At 58.5% G+C, this 14,519-nt stretch overlaps 2 protein-coding genes across 3 annotated transcripts in view; one reads left to right on the top strand and one right to left on the bottom strand.

The window, feature by feature from the left end:
• Positions 1 to 1,369: 1,369 nt before the first annotated feature.
• Positions 1,370 to 5,308, top strand: GPRIN1 (G protein regulated inducer of neurite outgrowth 1). Its single transcript, XM_070568989.1, has one exon. It carries the CDS (start codon positions 1,509 to 1,511, stop codon positions 4,341 to 4,343), a length of 2,835 nt encoding a protein of 944 aa, XP_070425090.1. The 5' UTR covers positions 1,370 to 1,508; the 3' UTR covers positions 4,344 to 5,308.
• CDHR2 (cadherin related family member 2) overlaps positions 5,300 to 14,519 on the bottom strand; it is a 35,817-nt gene continuing 26,597 nt past the window's right edge. Inside the window, exons 19-32 of one of the 2 annotated variants that reach the window (XM_070568988.1) lie at positions 13,780 to 14,385; positions 12,924 to 12,995; positions 12,491 to 12,540; positions 10,986 to 11,137; positions 10,737 to 10,845; positions 10,557 to 10,645; positions 10,033 to 10,098; positions 9,848 to 9,925; positions 9,701 to 9,761; positions 9,490 to 9,614; positions 8,853 to 8,966; positions 8,692 to 8,772; positions 8,235 to 8,292; positions 5,300 to 5,615 (exon numbers count right to left, since the gene is read on the bottom strand). In XM_070568988.1, the coding sequence (XP_070425089.1) occupies positions 5,481 to 5,615; positions 8,235 to 8,292; positions 8,692 to 8,772; positions 8,853 to 8,966; positions 9,490 to 9,614; positions 9,701 to 9,761; positions 9,848 to 9,925; positions 10,033 to 10,098; positions 10,557 to 10,645; positions 10,737 to 10,845; positions 10,986 to 11,137; positions 12,491 to 12,540; positions 12,924 to 12,995; positions 13,780 to 14,385 (1,796 nt within the window). In that variant the 3' untranslated portion in view covers positions 5,300 to 5,480. Of the gene's footprint in view, positions 5,619 to 8,234; positions 8,293 to 8,691; positions 8,773 to 8,852; positions 8,967 to 9,489; positions 9,615 to 9,700; positions 9,762 to 9,847; positions 9,926 to 10,032; positions 10,099 to 10,556; positions 10,646 to 10,736; positions 10,846 to 10,985; positions 11,138 to 12,490; positions 12,541 to 12,923; positions 12,996 to 13,779; positions 14,386 to 14,519 lie in introns of both variants that reach the window. The other variant, XM_070568987.1, reaches the window with a different exon arrangement.

The following is a 14,519-nucleotide window of genomic DNA, read 5'->3' on the forward strand; positions in this document are numbered from 1 at the left end:
AGATGGAAGATAGTGTGGGTCTAGCTCGGGGTAGTGGCCAGATTCTGGATATATTTTGAAGTAGATTCATTATGTTTTGCTGATGGTTGGGCCATGCGGTGTGAAAGAAGGTCAAGGGTGACTCCAGGGATTCTGGCCTGAGTGCTTGCGAGGTGGCGCTGGAGAAGATGGCGGGAGGAGTGGGTTTGGGGGCATCGGGAGCTCTGCTCGATTTGGCTGCCGAGCGTATCATGGAACAGAGTCACTCACAGACACAGCTGCCTGCCAGACCCTCTCCCTGCATGGCCGCCAGACACCACACTCTTGGCTTGTCCAAAAGGCGACTCCTCCTCTCCCCAGATCTCCTGCCCAGCACCCCATAGCCAGCATCCTGGGGCCACCCCCATCATCACCCCCTACAGCTGCTGGTTCCTATCAGTTTTCCCTCAGATCTCTCAACCCTGCTGCCTCCATCCCCAGGGCCTTCACTGTGCCATGTCTCTTCCAGACTGTTCCAGAGAAGGGGTTGGGTGAATGAATGAAGAACTGGATGAATGAGAGATTGAATGGATGATTGACTGGCCACCTCACAGGACTTGGCCCGCCCCCTCCTCCAGCCCAGCCCCACCATCATCCCAGAGCGGTCTTTGAAAACACGCATATGGGACTATGTCCCTTCCTCTGTAAACTGTTCACGGCTCCCCAGGGCCTACATGTACATAAACTGGTGGCCTACAGACAGAGTTTATTTGGCCCACATAAGTGTTGTTGTTTTTTAATCTTGAATTAACTAGGATATTTTATGTTAAAGTTCTGGATTTCCCACTTCTCGCTGGTATTACCAGGTTGCATTTCTGCAGAGCAATACTTGGCTGGTGGAGCAGTGGCACCCCTTTAGACAGGCTGTGCACTCTCTGGTTTGCCGTAGTCCCCAGCACCCCCTATTGTTTTATACCCAGCCTTCTTCCCTCACTTAAATTACCTACCTGGCCCTGGTGGCATCAGAGTTTGTGATCCATGGCATAGAGGACAAAACCATAACTCCTGGGAGCATGTTGCATGGGGCGGGCTGACAAAGGAGGGGAGATGGCAGATGAAATTAAAAATTAGACTGTGGCCAAGTTGAAGGGCCTTGAATGCCATGTTAGACAGTCTGACCTTTATCCAGAGGGCCAATGGGAGCAGTGAAGCAGGGGAGCAGCATGGTTGGGTTCATGGTTTTCGCCCAGGCCCTGTGGACAGGAGGGAGCCAGACAGGGGCAGAGAAGCAGGTGAGGAGGCCTTGCCACTGGAAGGAGGGTGAGTGAGAACAGGTCCCTGCTGGGTCTCCCTTGAGTCTGAGTCTGCTCTCTCTGTGTTTCAGAACCAGACAGCAGCCCGGGGCCCAAGCATGGTCATGAGGGCGGTTGGGCAGTGCTGAAGACCCAGCCTGGCTCCAGCTGCTTCGAAAGGACTCCAGCCCCCCAGGACCCCAGCCCACAGCCCTCTGCTGCCCACAGGATGGGAGCCTGGGGACTAGGAGCCCGGCCATGAGGGACTGCTGCCCCTCCCAGCAAAAGGCCAGCCCTGCACCCCCCAGGCACACGCCTGCCCAAAGCCCAGGCATGGACTCTAGACACAGCAGCTCCAGTGGGGCTGGGGAAGGGGCCTCCTGCTCTGAGGGCCCTGGCGGGAGCTTGGCCTACCCCTCCCTCATCTGCATCCCTCCCCAAGAGGCAGCCACCAAAGAGGCATTAGGGGCACATGGAGGCTCGATCTCAGGAACACCAGAAACCTCCTTCTCTGGGAGGCCAGAGCCTGTGTCCTCAGTGATAATTGATCCCTCATCCCCGGAGAACAGAAATGCTGTGTTCCTGGAAAGGATGGATTCCAAGTCTTCAAAGCAGCCAGATTCCACTTCCATAGGAAAGGAAGATGCTGGGTCCTTGAGAAAGGCAGATCCCACCTTTATAGGAAAGACAGAGCCTACAGTCTTGGGAAAGGGTGATCCTGTGGCTTCTGGAAGGATGGATCCTGTGACCTCGAGAAAGGAAGATAGTGGATCCTTGGGAAAGGTAGATCCTACATGCTCTGGCAAGGTGGATACAGTGTCCCCCGGGAAGGAGGATCCTGGATGTTCAGCCAAAGTGGATCCTGCATTCCCAAACAAAGAGGAGCCCAAGTATTCAGGAAAAGAGCTTCCTGTGTCCTCAGAAGAAGGGGGTCCTTTGTCTCCAGGAAAGGTGGATCCCATGTCCTTGGGAAAGAGAGGTCCTGGGCCCTCAGGAAAGGGGGATCCCATGTCCTTGGAAAACATGGATTCTGCATCTGCAGGAAAGACAGACCCCAGGTCCTTAGGAACTCTGACTCCAGGGTCATCAGACAAAACTGAGCCTGTATCTTCTGGAACGGTGGCTCTGGGGTCATCAGGAAGGGTCGATCCTACATGCCTGGGGGTGACAGAGCTTGCATCCACGGGAAATGCAGAAAGTGTGTCCTCTGCAAAAGAGGCCCCTCAGTTCCCAGGGAAGGTGGATCCTGCCTCCTCAGGAGAGGGAGACCCTCTGTCTGTGAGAACGCCGAGAACTGTGTCCGCTGGACACGTAGATCTTGTGTTTTCAGGAAAGTTGGACCCCACGTCTTTGAAAACTGTGGACCCTGTGTCTTCAGGCAGGGTGGGTCCACTTTCTTTGGGAAAAGCAGATCCTGTGTCCTCAGGAAAAGCAGAGCCCTTGTCTCCTGGGCAAGCGGAACTGGTGTCTGTGCGAAAGACAGAAACTGAATCCCCAGGAAAGGAGGACCCGGCGTCCAGAAAGGTGGATCCCATTTCTGTGAGAAATGCAAACGCATCATCGTCTGGAAAACTGAATCCTGAATCTTTAGGAAAGACAGCCTCTGTGCCCTTAGGCCCAGGGAATCCCAAGTTCTTGGGGACAGTGGGACCCTCCTCCTCTGCAAAAGCTGAGGCAGTGACTGGGGGGGATGCAGGTCCATCATCCTCGGAGAAAGCAGGTCCCCTGGCCTCTGGAAAGGGGGGTCCCACGGCCTCAGGGAAGGCTGACCCGCATGCCTTGGGCAAAGAGGACCCTCTGAGCAGGGGGAAGGTGGAGAGTGCTCCCACTGGAGAAGTGGACTCCGTGTCTTCAGGAAAGCTGGCCCCTACGACTCTAGGAACAGTCCTGGCATCCTCCGGAAAAGCAGAAGCTGCCCCAGAGGGTAAGGCGGATGTAGAGCAGGGGGATCCTGTGAACTCAAAGGCGGATCCCAGGGCTTCAAAGAAAGCAGAACCCAAGTCTGAGGGCAAAGCAGAAACAAAGCCCCTTAGGCAGGAAGGTCCTGCTTCATCAGACAAAGCAGAGGCTGCATCTCTGCAGAAGAAGCCAGTGGTCTTGGAGAAGGGGGAGCCTGGATCATCAGGAAAAGCAGACCCTGTTGCCTCTGGGAAGGTGGAGCCTGTGGCCCTGGGGAGGGCGGACTCGGCCCCTCCGAGAAAAGCAGAGCCCCCACCCTCGGGGGTGGTACCTCCCCTGACTGCGGAGAAGGCGGAGGCCCCCTCCATAAGGCTGTCAGATGGTAAACCCTGCGGCTCAGCCCCTTCTCCCGCGGGGGCCGGGAGCGGCGGGGGCCGCGTGGAGCCAGCGCCAGCGTCCAGCCCCGAGGCCCCCAGCCTCGGCCAGAAAGGCCCGGCGGCTGCAGCTCCCCCGCCGGGGCCGCGGACTCGCGACAACTTCACGAAGGCGCCGTCGTGGGAGGCGAGTGCCCCGCCGCCGCGCGAGGACGCGGGCACCCAGGCGGGCGCGCAGGCCTGCGTGTCGGTGGCCGTGAGCCCCATGTCTCCGCAGGACGGCGCGGGCGGCCCGGCCTTCAGCTTTCAGGCGGCGCCGCGCGCGCCCAGCCCGGCGCCCGGGCCGCCCTCGCGCCGGGACGCGGGCCTGCAGGTGTCGCTAGGCGCCGCCGAGACGCGCTCCGTGGCCACCGGGCCCATGACGCCGCAGGCCGCCGCGCCACCCGCCTTCCCCGAAGTGCGGGTGCGGCCCGGCTCCGCGCTGGCGGCCGCCGTGGCGTCCCCGGAGGCGGCCGAGCCCGTGCGCGACGTGAGCTGGGACGAAAAGGGCATGACGTGGGAGGTGTACGGCGCCGCCATGGAGGTGGAGGTGCTGGGCATGGCCATCCAGAAGCATCTGGAGCGGCAGATCGAGGAGCACGGCCGCCAAGGGGCGCCCGCGCCGCCGCCCGCCGCCCGCCCGGGCCCGGGCCGCGTGGGCTCCGTGCGCGCCGCGCCCCCCGAGAGCGCGGCCAAGCGCCCGCCAGGCCTGTTCCGCGCGCTGCTGCAGAGCGTGCGCCGGCCGCGCTGCTGCTCGCGGGCCGGGCCCACGGCCGAGTGATCTGCCCCCCTTTTGTACGCCGGGTTTCCAACCTTCTCAGGCTCCCTTCTCTATCCCAGGCTCCTAGAAGGGATCCCCTCGACGCGCGACAGGCCTCCAACGGGTGGGCAGCCTATAGGGCTCCTCATCCCCTTCTTCTCAGCCCCGCCACCACACAAATGAACCCCCTCCACCCAGCTCCCTCGAGGTCATGAGCCCACGAACCCCGTCCTGGCACCCCATTGTCCCCTCATGGCCCTCAGCTCCACTCCCGGTCACACCTGTGACTTTGGAGACCTGCTCAGCACCCCCACCCCCAGCCCTGAGAGCTGAGGCAGGCTCCTGAGAGGTCCAGACTGGAGTGCTGAGACTCCAGTGGCGACCAGGTCCCCAGAACGAGAGCGTCTCTCTACAAAAGCTCCAAGTGTGCAAGGATTAGTGTGTGAGATCCCCGAGTGTGCAAGGCTCTGAATGTGAGGCCCTGGGCGTGTGTGAGTGCATGTCCATGTGGTGGGCTGGCCCCCATGGCCCAGGCATCTCTTGCATGCTGGTAGTCGTCCCCAAGTCCTGTCTCCCCTCACCTGGCCCCACCCCTAATCCTATCTCCACCCTCACTGGACACTGGTTCACAATTCCCAGACAGGAGAGGGCAGCTGTGGGAGTGCCCTGGGGGGCAGCCAAAAGGAGAGTCGCAGAAAGATCAGAGGGTCTCAGACTGGTCTGAGATCACGCTCAGAGGCTCACAGAATTTCTTGGGCCCAGGCAGCCTGGGTGACAGCTGGTCGTGGGTGGTGGGGCAGGACAGAGAGCTCATACACAACACAGTTGTCCCTTAAAGGCCACCCTCTCCAGCCCCTCGTCCCCCCCGTGTGCTGTGAGCTCCACAGATCCCTTGTGACCACTCAGTACCCCGTCCCCACCCTTCCAGCCACAGTTTTTGGCTACAACCTGTCACAATATACATTGATAATAAAATTTTCCCCCAACTCGTGTCAGCTGTGATTGGCTCTGAGCAGAAGAGGGCAGAACAACAGGATATATTATTATGTTCAAGGAGAGGTAGGTATAATGAGGGTGACAAGGTCTCTTTCGAGGTGGACCAGAAGCGTAGGAGCCCACGCAGGGCTCTGTGGCAAGGGTCCAGTGGCAGGGCCCCCATCACAGGTCTGTGGTGTCCAGGCCAGCGTTGGCGAAGGACAAATCCTCCTTCTGTCCACCCGTGCCCCTCTTCCTTCCTTCCAGCACCAGGCTCAGGGGCTCTGGATCTGGCTCCGTCGGACAGGGCAGGGGCTTCTGCTGTGGGGAGAGGGCGGTGTGAAGAGCAGGGGCAAGACTGGGTGAGCTCCCCAGTCCTTAGGGGAGTGGGTGGCCCTTCAAGCCCATGAGCAGATGGCTCCTTGGTTGGGGGTCCACCTGCTCCCCCTGGGGCCTCAGTTTCCTAGCTGTGTCCCATAGGTGACCATGGCCACTGGTGGTGAAGCATGGGCCTGGGGGTCCACTCTGGCTTTTGCCCCACCCATGGACACAGCAGCACTTTGGGCTTCTGCCCAGTCCTAAATAATGCCGGGCCCTGTGTCCTGTGCCACGGAGCCAGTCCAGCACGGTTCCTGTCACCTGCACCCCACGGCAGGCACCATGGTAGGTGCGGTCCATCCACTACTTCAAGTATCCACTGGAACCCCCTTGAGGGAGACATTGTGTCCCCCATTTTATACATGTGTACACTGAGGCTCGGAGGCTCTCATGGTCAGGAATGGGTAGAGCAGGGTGTAGACTGCTGGTCTCGCTGGCTCTAAAGCCTGTCCGCGGTGCAGTGCTGTCCCTGGCCGAATTTGACATCTCTTTCTGCCACCCTCAGAGGGACACGTCCCCCCGGGGTCCCACCTGCAGTTCATGGTGCACACTCATCTCTCTGCCTTTCCTCTTGCCCCCCTCACGTGACCTGCTGTACACCTCCTCATAGGTGTGCCCTCCTGCGGACCAGCCAGGCCCCTGGGCTCAGCCACTCAGACAGAGACCCCCCCGGGGGCGGAGCCCTGCTGCCACCAGCCTCCGCAGGGCACTCCAAGGGCTTTCTCCGGACGGGCTGTTCAGTCCCTGGTAAACAGCGGAACATCTGAGGGGCCCCAGGAGGGACTAAACATTCTGCCCCTGCTCCCTGGAGCCCTCACCACAGACACCTCGCGGAGCTGTTGGCACCGTGCAACCCAGGAAAATGCGGCCTGGCCCAGGAGACAGGAGGCCCGGGTTTTGGGCTGCTCTTGCCTTGCAAGCTTTCTGACCTTGGGCAAGTCAGCACCCCTCTCTGGCCTCAGTTCTGGAAAAGTTGGATTGAATGAGCCCTCAGTTCTCTCAGACCTTCTGCACAAACATTTCCTGAGGTCTTGGGTGAGTCAGGGCACTGAGGGATCCACAGAAAAGGGCCGCACCTGTGTTCCCCACCCAGAGACCCAAGGCCCGCCTCCTGTGGCAGGAGAGGGCTTGGAGCCTGGGGCCACTTCTCCAATTGTAACAATTCCTGTAACAACCCCCTGCAGTCCCATGACAGATTGGCTCTTTCCTGGCTTTGAAGGCTCTCAGCGGCTTGGCCCCCTCCCTCTCCAGAATCTTCTCTCAGAGCTCCCTGCTTCTGCCCAGCACACAGGGTCCCACTGCTGGGGACCCTGACCCCACTCCCCTCTGGGGGTCAGCTTTGGCCTCCGCCAGGGGCCACCTGCCTCGCCACAAGTTCTGGCAGGCAGGACTGCTCCCTTGGGCCTCAGTTCCCCCCCAGACATGTTCATTGGAGTTTTTGCCTCAAACCATCTTCAACCAGAGATGAGCTGTCTACCCAGGGGCCACCAGCGCTGCCTGGCAGCCTGGATTGTCACCCATGACCTCTATCCTTGAGAACCCATTTAGAGACCTTCATGCTACAGCCAGGTCCCTGTGCAACATTCTGGCATTTTAACACCCATGAGAGGCTCTGGTTGACCAAATCTTTCCAAGTAAGGGTCCTCAAGGGAAAATAAGTCCTGAAGCCTGAGGGAAGGCTGAGACCCCCCTGGAGGGCAAGGCCTGGCTGAGGGCAGGACCCAGAGAGGGGTGGCAGAAAGTGGATGGTGGGTGGATACCTACCCCCGGCCCCCACACAGAGAACTGACATCTTTAAAGCTCAATGGGCCTTGGAGCTCCTACTGCAGAGTGGTTTTCAGAGGGGAAGGAGAGAGGATAGTTCCCTCTGGTTCTGGCGCCCCATCCCCCACCCAGCCTGCTGGTCTGCTCCCATGGTCCTCAATCCCACCTGCTCTTTAGAACCCCCGCAGCTTTAACAGTATAGTCACACCCAGGCCCACATGGCCATTGGCTCAGAATCTCTGGGCTGTGATCTAGTATCAGTATGTCTAAAGAGCTCCTCCCGTGATTCCCATCAGCAGCCCAGGCTGTGTGAACTCTTGATCTAACTGAACCAACTAACCTATTGAACAAATGATGATACTGTTGTTTACGTGAGCCTACCTTCTCTCCTTTGCTAGATGGTATTCACCTTCAGGTCTCTTCCCCCACCCTGCCAGCTTTTATATAAAGGATATAAAGGGAAGGAACCAGATTCCTGAGCACTTGCTTTGTGCCAGGTGGTTTCTATCCCTGTTCTTATCTCACCCTCACAACAGCCCTGCATGGCTGGTGTTCTGATCCCCATTTACAGATGAGAAAACAGAACCAGAGGGAAGAAGTCACCCACCCAGGGTCACAGTGAATGAGTAGAGAAGCAAAGATTGGACCTCATTGCAAAGCCTAGGGCTTCCCAGGGCTTGGTGCAGAGACATGCCCAAGTCAGCAGCAGGTACTTCAGCTCTGTCCTGAACCCCACCCCTTCAGAGAAGGACCCCAAGTCAGAAACCCCAGGCACCAACTCATCCCCCATCTTGCCTTGATTTTCTGCTTGTCCTTTTCCAGGTCCACGGAGTTGTCATCCAGGGAGTTGAGGCTGTGGGGTAGATGATGGAGCTCAGATAGTTGGCAGGCCCTGTCCTCCCTGTCTGTAACCCACAACCACCACTGCCTCCACAACCATCACCACCACCACCACACCATCACATCCACCACCATCACACCATCACCTCCAACACTACCATCACCTCCACCACTACCATCACTGTCACCACCACCATCACCACCCCCAGACCACCATCTCCACTGTCACCACGACCATCATCACCACCATCACACTATCACTGTCACCACCATCACCTCCACCACCACCATCACCACCACCACTACTACCATCCCTGTCATCACCACCATCATGACCACCATCACACCATCACCATCACCACCATCACCTCTACTACCACCATCTAGCCTGGCTTTTAGGGGCACTGCTCACCTGACGTTGTCCAGGTCACTGGAGGAGGATTGGGACTCAAAGCCCAGGTCCTTGGTGGCGAGGTTCAGCATAGGATTGGCCCTGGAGAGAAGCCACAGTCAAGTGGCGGTGGGCCTCAGCCACCCCCTGGGGTCTCTTACCCACCTCCAACCCCTGCTTACCGCTCAGAGGTGTACATGTTGGTTCCGGGGATGGCTGAGTCTGAGGGCATCATCCCTACCGCTGTCTTCCGGGCCTCCTTGGCAGCCTTCACAGCCAGAAGCTTCCGGTGGTAGCTGTGGGGAACCGAGAGGGGGTCACTACTTTCCCTGCAAACACTGTGTGCGCCATGCAGGCCCTGAGAGGGGAACTTCACTGCGCCCCTACAGGTGACAGTGTCAGCTCCATTTTACAGAGGGTACAAGTAAGAGCCAGAGAAGGGAAGTGATTTGCCGAAGGCCATACAGCTGGCCAGTGACAAAGTCTACACTCAAACCCAGATGTGGCTGCTGACTCCATGCGTATTGGAAAGGGAAAAAGAAGCAGAATTTATTCAGTACATCGTATGTGTCAAACATCATGCTGGGTGTGAAATGCAATTGCTTCCTGAGTGCTCTGAGGAATCTAGTGTCATGCCCATTCTGCAAATAGGGATGCTGAGGCTCAGGGAGAGAAGATGACCTGCCCAAAATGTCACAACAGGTCACTGGGAACTGAATACAGATACAGCTGACATGGAAAGCCCCGCTCATTCTGCCCCCAGCTGTCGTGGGCGGTGGGAGAGGTGAGGCTGGAGACACAGAGTGATGGGAGCAGCACCTTCTCCGGGCACACACAAGGACTGTGGTCATGATCACAATGACCAGCAGCAAAGCCACTCCCAGTCCTATGATGACGCCAGTGAGCACCTTCGGCGTGTCTGCCTCCTGGCTCTCCTGGGAGCCCTGGAAGAGAAGGAGTGTGAGGGAGGCTCTGGGGCCAACCTCCTCCCTCCTCGCTCCCCCATGACCTTTGCCCTGCCGACACTCACCAGCACCACCAGCCCCTGCTGCAGCAGCCGCGTCAGTGAGTCCTGGTCACTCCGGATCATCCTGGCCACAGAGCCCAGCTCAGACCCGAGGGACACTGGCATCCCCCAGGCTTCCTGCTTACCCACCCCAGGGGCAGCCCTACTCACGAACTCAGCTCGTTCAATGTCAGGGCCGTCCCATTCGGGAAGACAAAGTAGGCATCCAGGTAGGACCGGCCTTGGGCCCTGGAATAGGGCAGGAGTGAAGAGTCAGCAGCCTGGAACCAGGCAGCAGGCCCTTCCTGCTGCTGCTTCTCTTCCTCCTCCCAAACACCGGGCCTGTGGGCACTCACCGAGCCGTTTCCATGTCCTGAATGTTCACAACGTAGACAGTGGTCCTGGTTGCCTGGGCAAGAGCCCTGCAAAGAGGACAGGTGTCAAGAGTCCTGGGGTAGGGGCCTTAGCCCAGGCATGTGGCCAGGGCTCTGCCAGTGGAATTAGGAATTGCGTGAATTAGAAAGAGGCATCTCTTCTGGACAACTCCATTGCCTAAGCAGGTAGTACCTCTGTGCAAAGTAGACAAAGAAACCCCTTCCCCTGGGCTAGGTTTACAGCTTAGCAAGCAGAGCGCCTTTGTGCAGCGCACATAGCCTTCACAGCTGTACATGGCAGCCCCGTTTAGGCTTCTCTCTGCCCAACCAACCATAGGCTTCTGGGGACATGCAGAAAGGAAGGGCAGGTACAGGGTCAAAGACAGGGACAAGGCGAAGTGTGGGTCAGGGACAGGGTTGAGGGGCAATCCATCCAGGTCTTGTCGGGGACCACGCTCCCAGGCCCTGTTCCTCCCCACAGTCCCTTCCCAGGCTCCCAGACATACGCCTTAATCTCCTCCAAGTGGGCGAGCACCTCCTCCTTGTTGGTGGAGAACTGTAGCCTCACACGGTAACTCTCGTCCACAGTGAAGAGCTGTGAAGGAGGACGTGGGGACAGATGAGGCACAAGGGACGCAGGGGCTGGCAGAGGGCCCTGGCGGCTGGAGGCAGGGCCCGACACTCACGTTCAGGGTGATTCTGGCTTCCCGGGCAGGGCCTACGGAAGGTCTGTCCTGGGCCCGGACAGTCACTTGGTAGGTGCCTTGGAGAGTGGAATCAAGGTTGGTCACCAGCCTGTGGAAGGTAGGAGGGCACACCTCAGACCTGGAACCCCAGCTGGAGTCCTCTGGAGCCCACCTGTACACCTCCCAGGAACTCAGTGCCTTGAGGCCCCCTTTGGCTCCCCACCCCATCCAGGGGCTGCCCGCAGTTACACAATGTTGCCAATGAACTCATTGTCCGCCGAGGAGGTGGAGACCCGGAATAAGCCCTGGAAAGTGGTCGTGGCTCCATCCTTAGTGATGAAATCCACTTGGAGGATGGAGAACAGGATGGCCCCGTTGTCTCCTGAGTCATCGTCTCTGGCCTGGGGGCAAGAGTGGACAACATCTGGCGGCCAGGCCAGGTACCCTTGCACCCCTAGCAGGAATCAGAGGCTAGGGTGGCCTGGGAGGCTGGTCCTCATAATCTCCATCGGCCTTCCCCAGGCCAGCCCAGCTAAGCAAGTGTGTTAGACAGTGTGCGTGCTCTGCAAATCCAGGTTTGGACAAGTCCCTGCCCCTGGGCCCAGCTCAACAGGTCACTGCTCAAAGTCCCTCCCACGTGGAAATGCTGCCTGTTCCCTTTCCCTCCACTGCTACACAATCGCACAGCACGAGGACCCTCAGAGTCCCTGAGCACCTGCCGTGAGCCAGGCACCTCCCGTCGGATCCCTCGTTTCCGTGCTTACTGACTGAGGATGAATTCCCGAGTGGACCGTGAAATGACGGGAGAGAGGGCACAAACATTTTTATTCATTCTAGTGCCTTTTAGAGAAAAATACAGCCAGCACACAGAGCCACCAGTCCACTGATGTCACTGTTCCGGATGAGGCCACACCGGGTGTTTAAGTTTCAAAAACGAGTTGATTTAACGAAAACTGTTCAAAGCCATGGCCAGACTCATGACACTGGAATGAACAGACTGAGATTGGAAAATCGACTGTGTGAGGCTTGAAAGAACCTAGAGAGGGAGAACCGGCACCCCATTTTATGAGAGGAAACTGGGGCTCCAGGAGCGACTGTGTCTGCCAAAGACTTGGGCCTGAGTGGGGAAGGCCCGGCCGGCCGCCCCGACGCCCGTGCCCTTTCCACAGCTCAGCACCTCCCAGATACCTCCCACCTCTTGACCCAGAGAGGCGACCGCCAGGCAGCCGGCATCCTGTCCAGGGAAGGGGAGTGTCAGAGAGGCATGGCAGCACCCCAGGGCAGTCAGAGGGCCACAGGCCTGGCCCCGGCTGTGTGGGAGGCCTCGCCCCGCATGCAGAGCCACCACCCTCCAGTAAACACACCCGCATCCAACACATTCAAAAAGACTGAAAGTATTTTTATAATTTTGCTCTGGAAATTATTTAACTACGAGGAACTCATTTAATTTACAGCTGCTGTGATTTCTCAGTAATCCTCCAGAATTACAGCGCAGTGCGAGAGAGCTAGCCGGCAAGTGGTTTTTATGATCATGAAATTTTTATGAATACTAAATTTAACAATTAATGAAGTTTAATCATATCAATTAGGCAGGTGTTCATTTCCATTCTGGGGTATTCTTCTCATGTGTTGGAGCCAATAAATTTCCTTGCCAGTGTAAGAAAATTTTGAGGGCAGCTGAAAGGCCTGAAGGCCTTGGCCTGGGGTCTCCTGGGGCTAATGTGACTGGACAAAGGCCGAAGCCAAGGACTTACCCGGACAGAAGCCACCTGCTGGTTGGGAATCACAAGCTCTGGGATGATCACTGCAAGTGTGGACAGGAAGAGGTCAGTGGGGTCAGAGCCATTGCCCACCTGGCCTAGCACGGGCCACAAGCCCAGCTCAGAGCTCATCCCCCCAAACCTGCCCTCAGCCTCTCCACCACCAGAGACCCCATGACAACCACCCCTGAGCCATTAGTTAGCAGGTCATCCGCCTCCCACTGTGCAGATGGTGAAACTGAGGCCCAGAGAGGGAGGGCCTGGCCCAGGAGCAGATGTGAGTTGGGGCAAAGCTGGGGTGAACACTCAGGCCTCCCCGCTTGTTGAAACCCTGGGGGACAGGCGGGGTTGGAGGCCTTCTGGGAGTTGCCCAAGGGTAGTGCCAGGAGAGCATGGTGTGGTGGGGAGGGAGCGGCTTGCTGCTTACCAAACGTCTTATCCTCAGGCAGAAAGTAAGGCGCGTTGTCATTCACGTCCTCGATGGTGATGGGGAGGCTTCCTAGGGGACAAGGTTGGCTGGCTCTGGTCTCTAGCAAAGGCCTGACCCAGAAAACCTGGGCCTTGGCCATGCTCCCAGCAGCGTCCCTCACGTGCATCACCCATGCTCAGCGCCCTCCCCTCCTCCTGACCCGGGGTGCCCACTCGGTCTCCTCCGGCCTTTGCAGGAGGGAGTATCCTCCCCAGACCTCAGAGAGGGTAAACAACTTGTCCAGAGTCACACAGGAAGAGTGGTGGGCCAGATGGAGCCCCACCCAGGTATGTCCCACCTGACTACAACGTTCTACTGACACTTCCTACCTGTGTAAGCCAGGTTACTGAACACCCACCCTGTGCCTCAGTTTCCTCATCTATAAAACTGGATAGGGATTACCTACCTCACGGCTTGTGTGGGACTAAAATGAAGAAATGCTTACAACGTGCCTAGCACAGCTTTTGGCTGTAGGAAGGACTAGCTGCTACGCTGGCCGTTAATATGGTTCTTTTTGCTCCCCAGTGTCAGAGGTGGGGTACGTGTCCACACCTGACTCCGGTATGCTCTTTCCTTCACACTGCCTTGCAGCAGAACAGCATTAATTCAGGGCTTACTCTGGGCCAAGCCCTGCGCTAAGCACCCTACACACATGTTCACATCCAATCTTCACAGCCAAGCTCCCACCCAACCTCACTTCATAGACGGGGAAACTGAAGCTTTGGGTGGTGTCACCCCTTTCCCAGCTGGTAAGGGCTGCAGCCAGGATTTGAACCCAGACCTTGTGGGTGCCCCCAAGGCCAGGTTGCCTCACCATTGTTGCTGTAGGCCTCGAAGCGGGGGTCCGTGGTGAGGTCACAGGCCCTCACGACCAGCGTGACCAGGTCACAGGTCTCATAGTCAATGGCCTCACTCTGATTGATGAACACAGAGCCGTTGGCCAGCACTGAGAACCAGCCGTGGCACAGGCTGCCCACGTCGACTCCGGCCTTGGTGCAGAGGACATTCACAAGCTGCACCTCCAGCTGGGCCATGGTATCCACATCTCGGGCCACCACTTCAGCCACCAGGCCATGCTGCGAGCCGTTCTCAGCCACACGGATGCCGTGGAGCGAGGCTGAGTCCAGGGTGGGCGGCTCGTCATTCACGTCCTCCACTTCCACAACCACTTGTGCCGTGGCCTCAGCCCCCTGGGGGTCTGGGTTCTCAGCATTCACGGTCAGCGTGAAGGAGTTCTGTGTCTCGTAGTCCAGGCTCACATCCGAGGGCAGCCAGAGGCGGCCCTCAGCCCACCCAGACCCCAGCACCGAGCCTCGGAGCATGAAGTTGTTGGCGCCACTGCCCGACAGGCTGAAGCTGATGCGGTTGTTGGCTTCCGTCTGGTCTGCATCCCGGGCCTCCACCACGCCCACCAGCACTCCTGTGGGCGAGGGCAGAGTTCCGAGGGGCCCCTGGCCTGGCCACTGGAGGCTTCCTCTGCCCTCAGCTCCCTCGGGCGCTCCAGGCCCACCCTGGGAGGGGTCAGGTGCCCCAGCCCCCGTGCCCAGCCTGCCC

The sequence above is a fragment of the Equus przewalskii genome, chromosome 13 (assembly GCF_037783145.1).
Source record: "Equus przewalskii isolate Varuska chromosome 13, EquPr2, whole genome shotgun sequence".
NCBI lineage: Eukaryota > Metazoa > Chordata > Mammalia > Perissodactyla > Equidae > Equus > Equus przewalskii.

Coding starts and splice junctions, on each gene's coding strand:
- GPRIN1 (XM_070568989.1), top strand. CDS start 1,509: ATGAGGGACTGCTGCCCCTCCCAGCAAAAGGCCAGCCCTGCACCCCCC.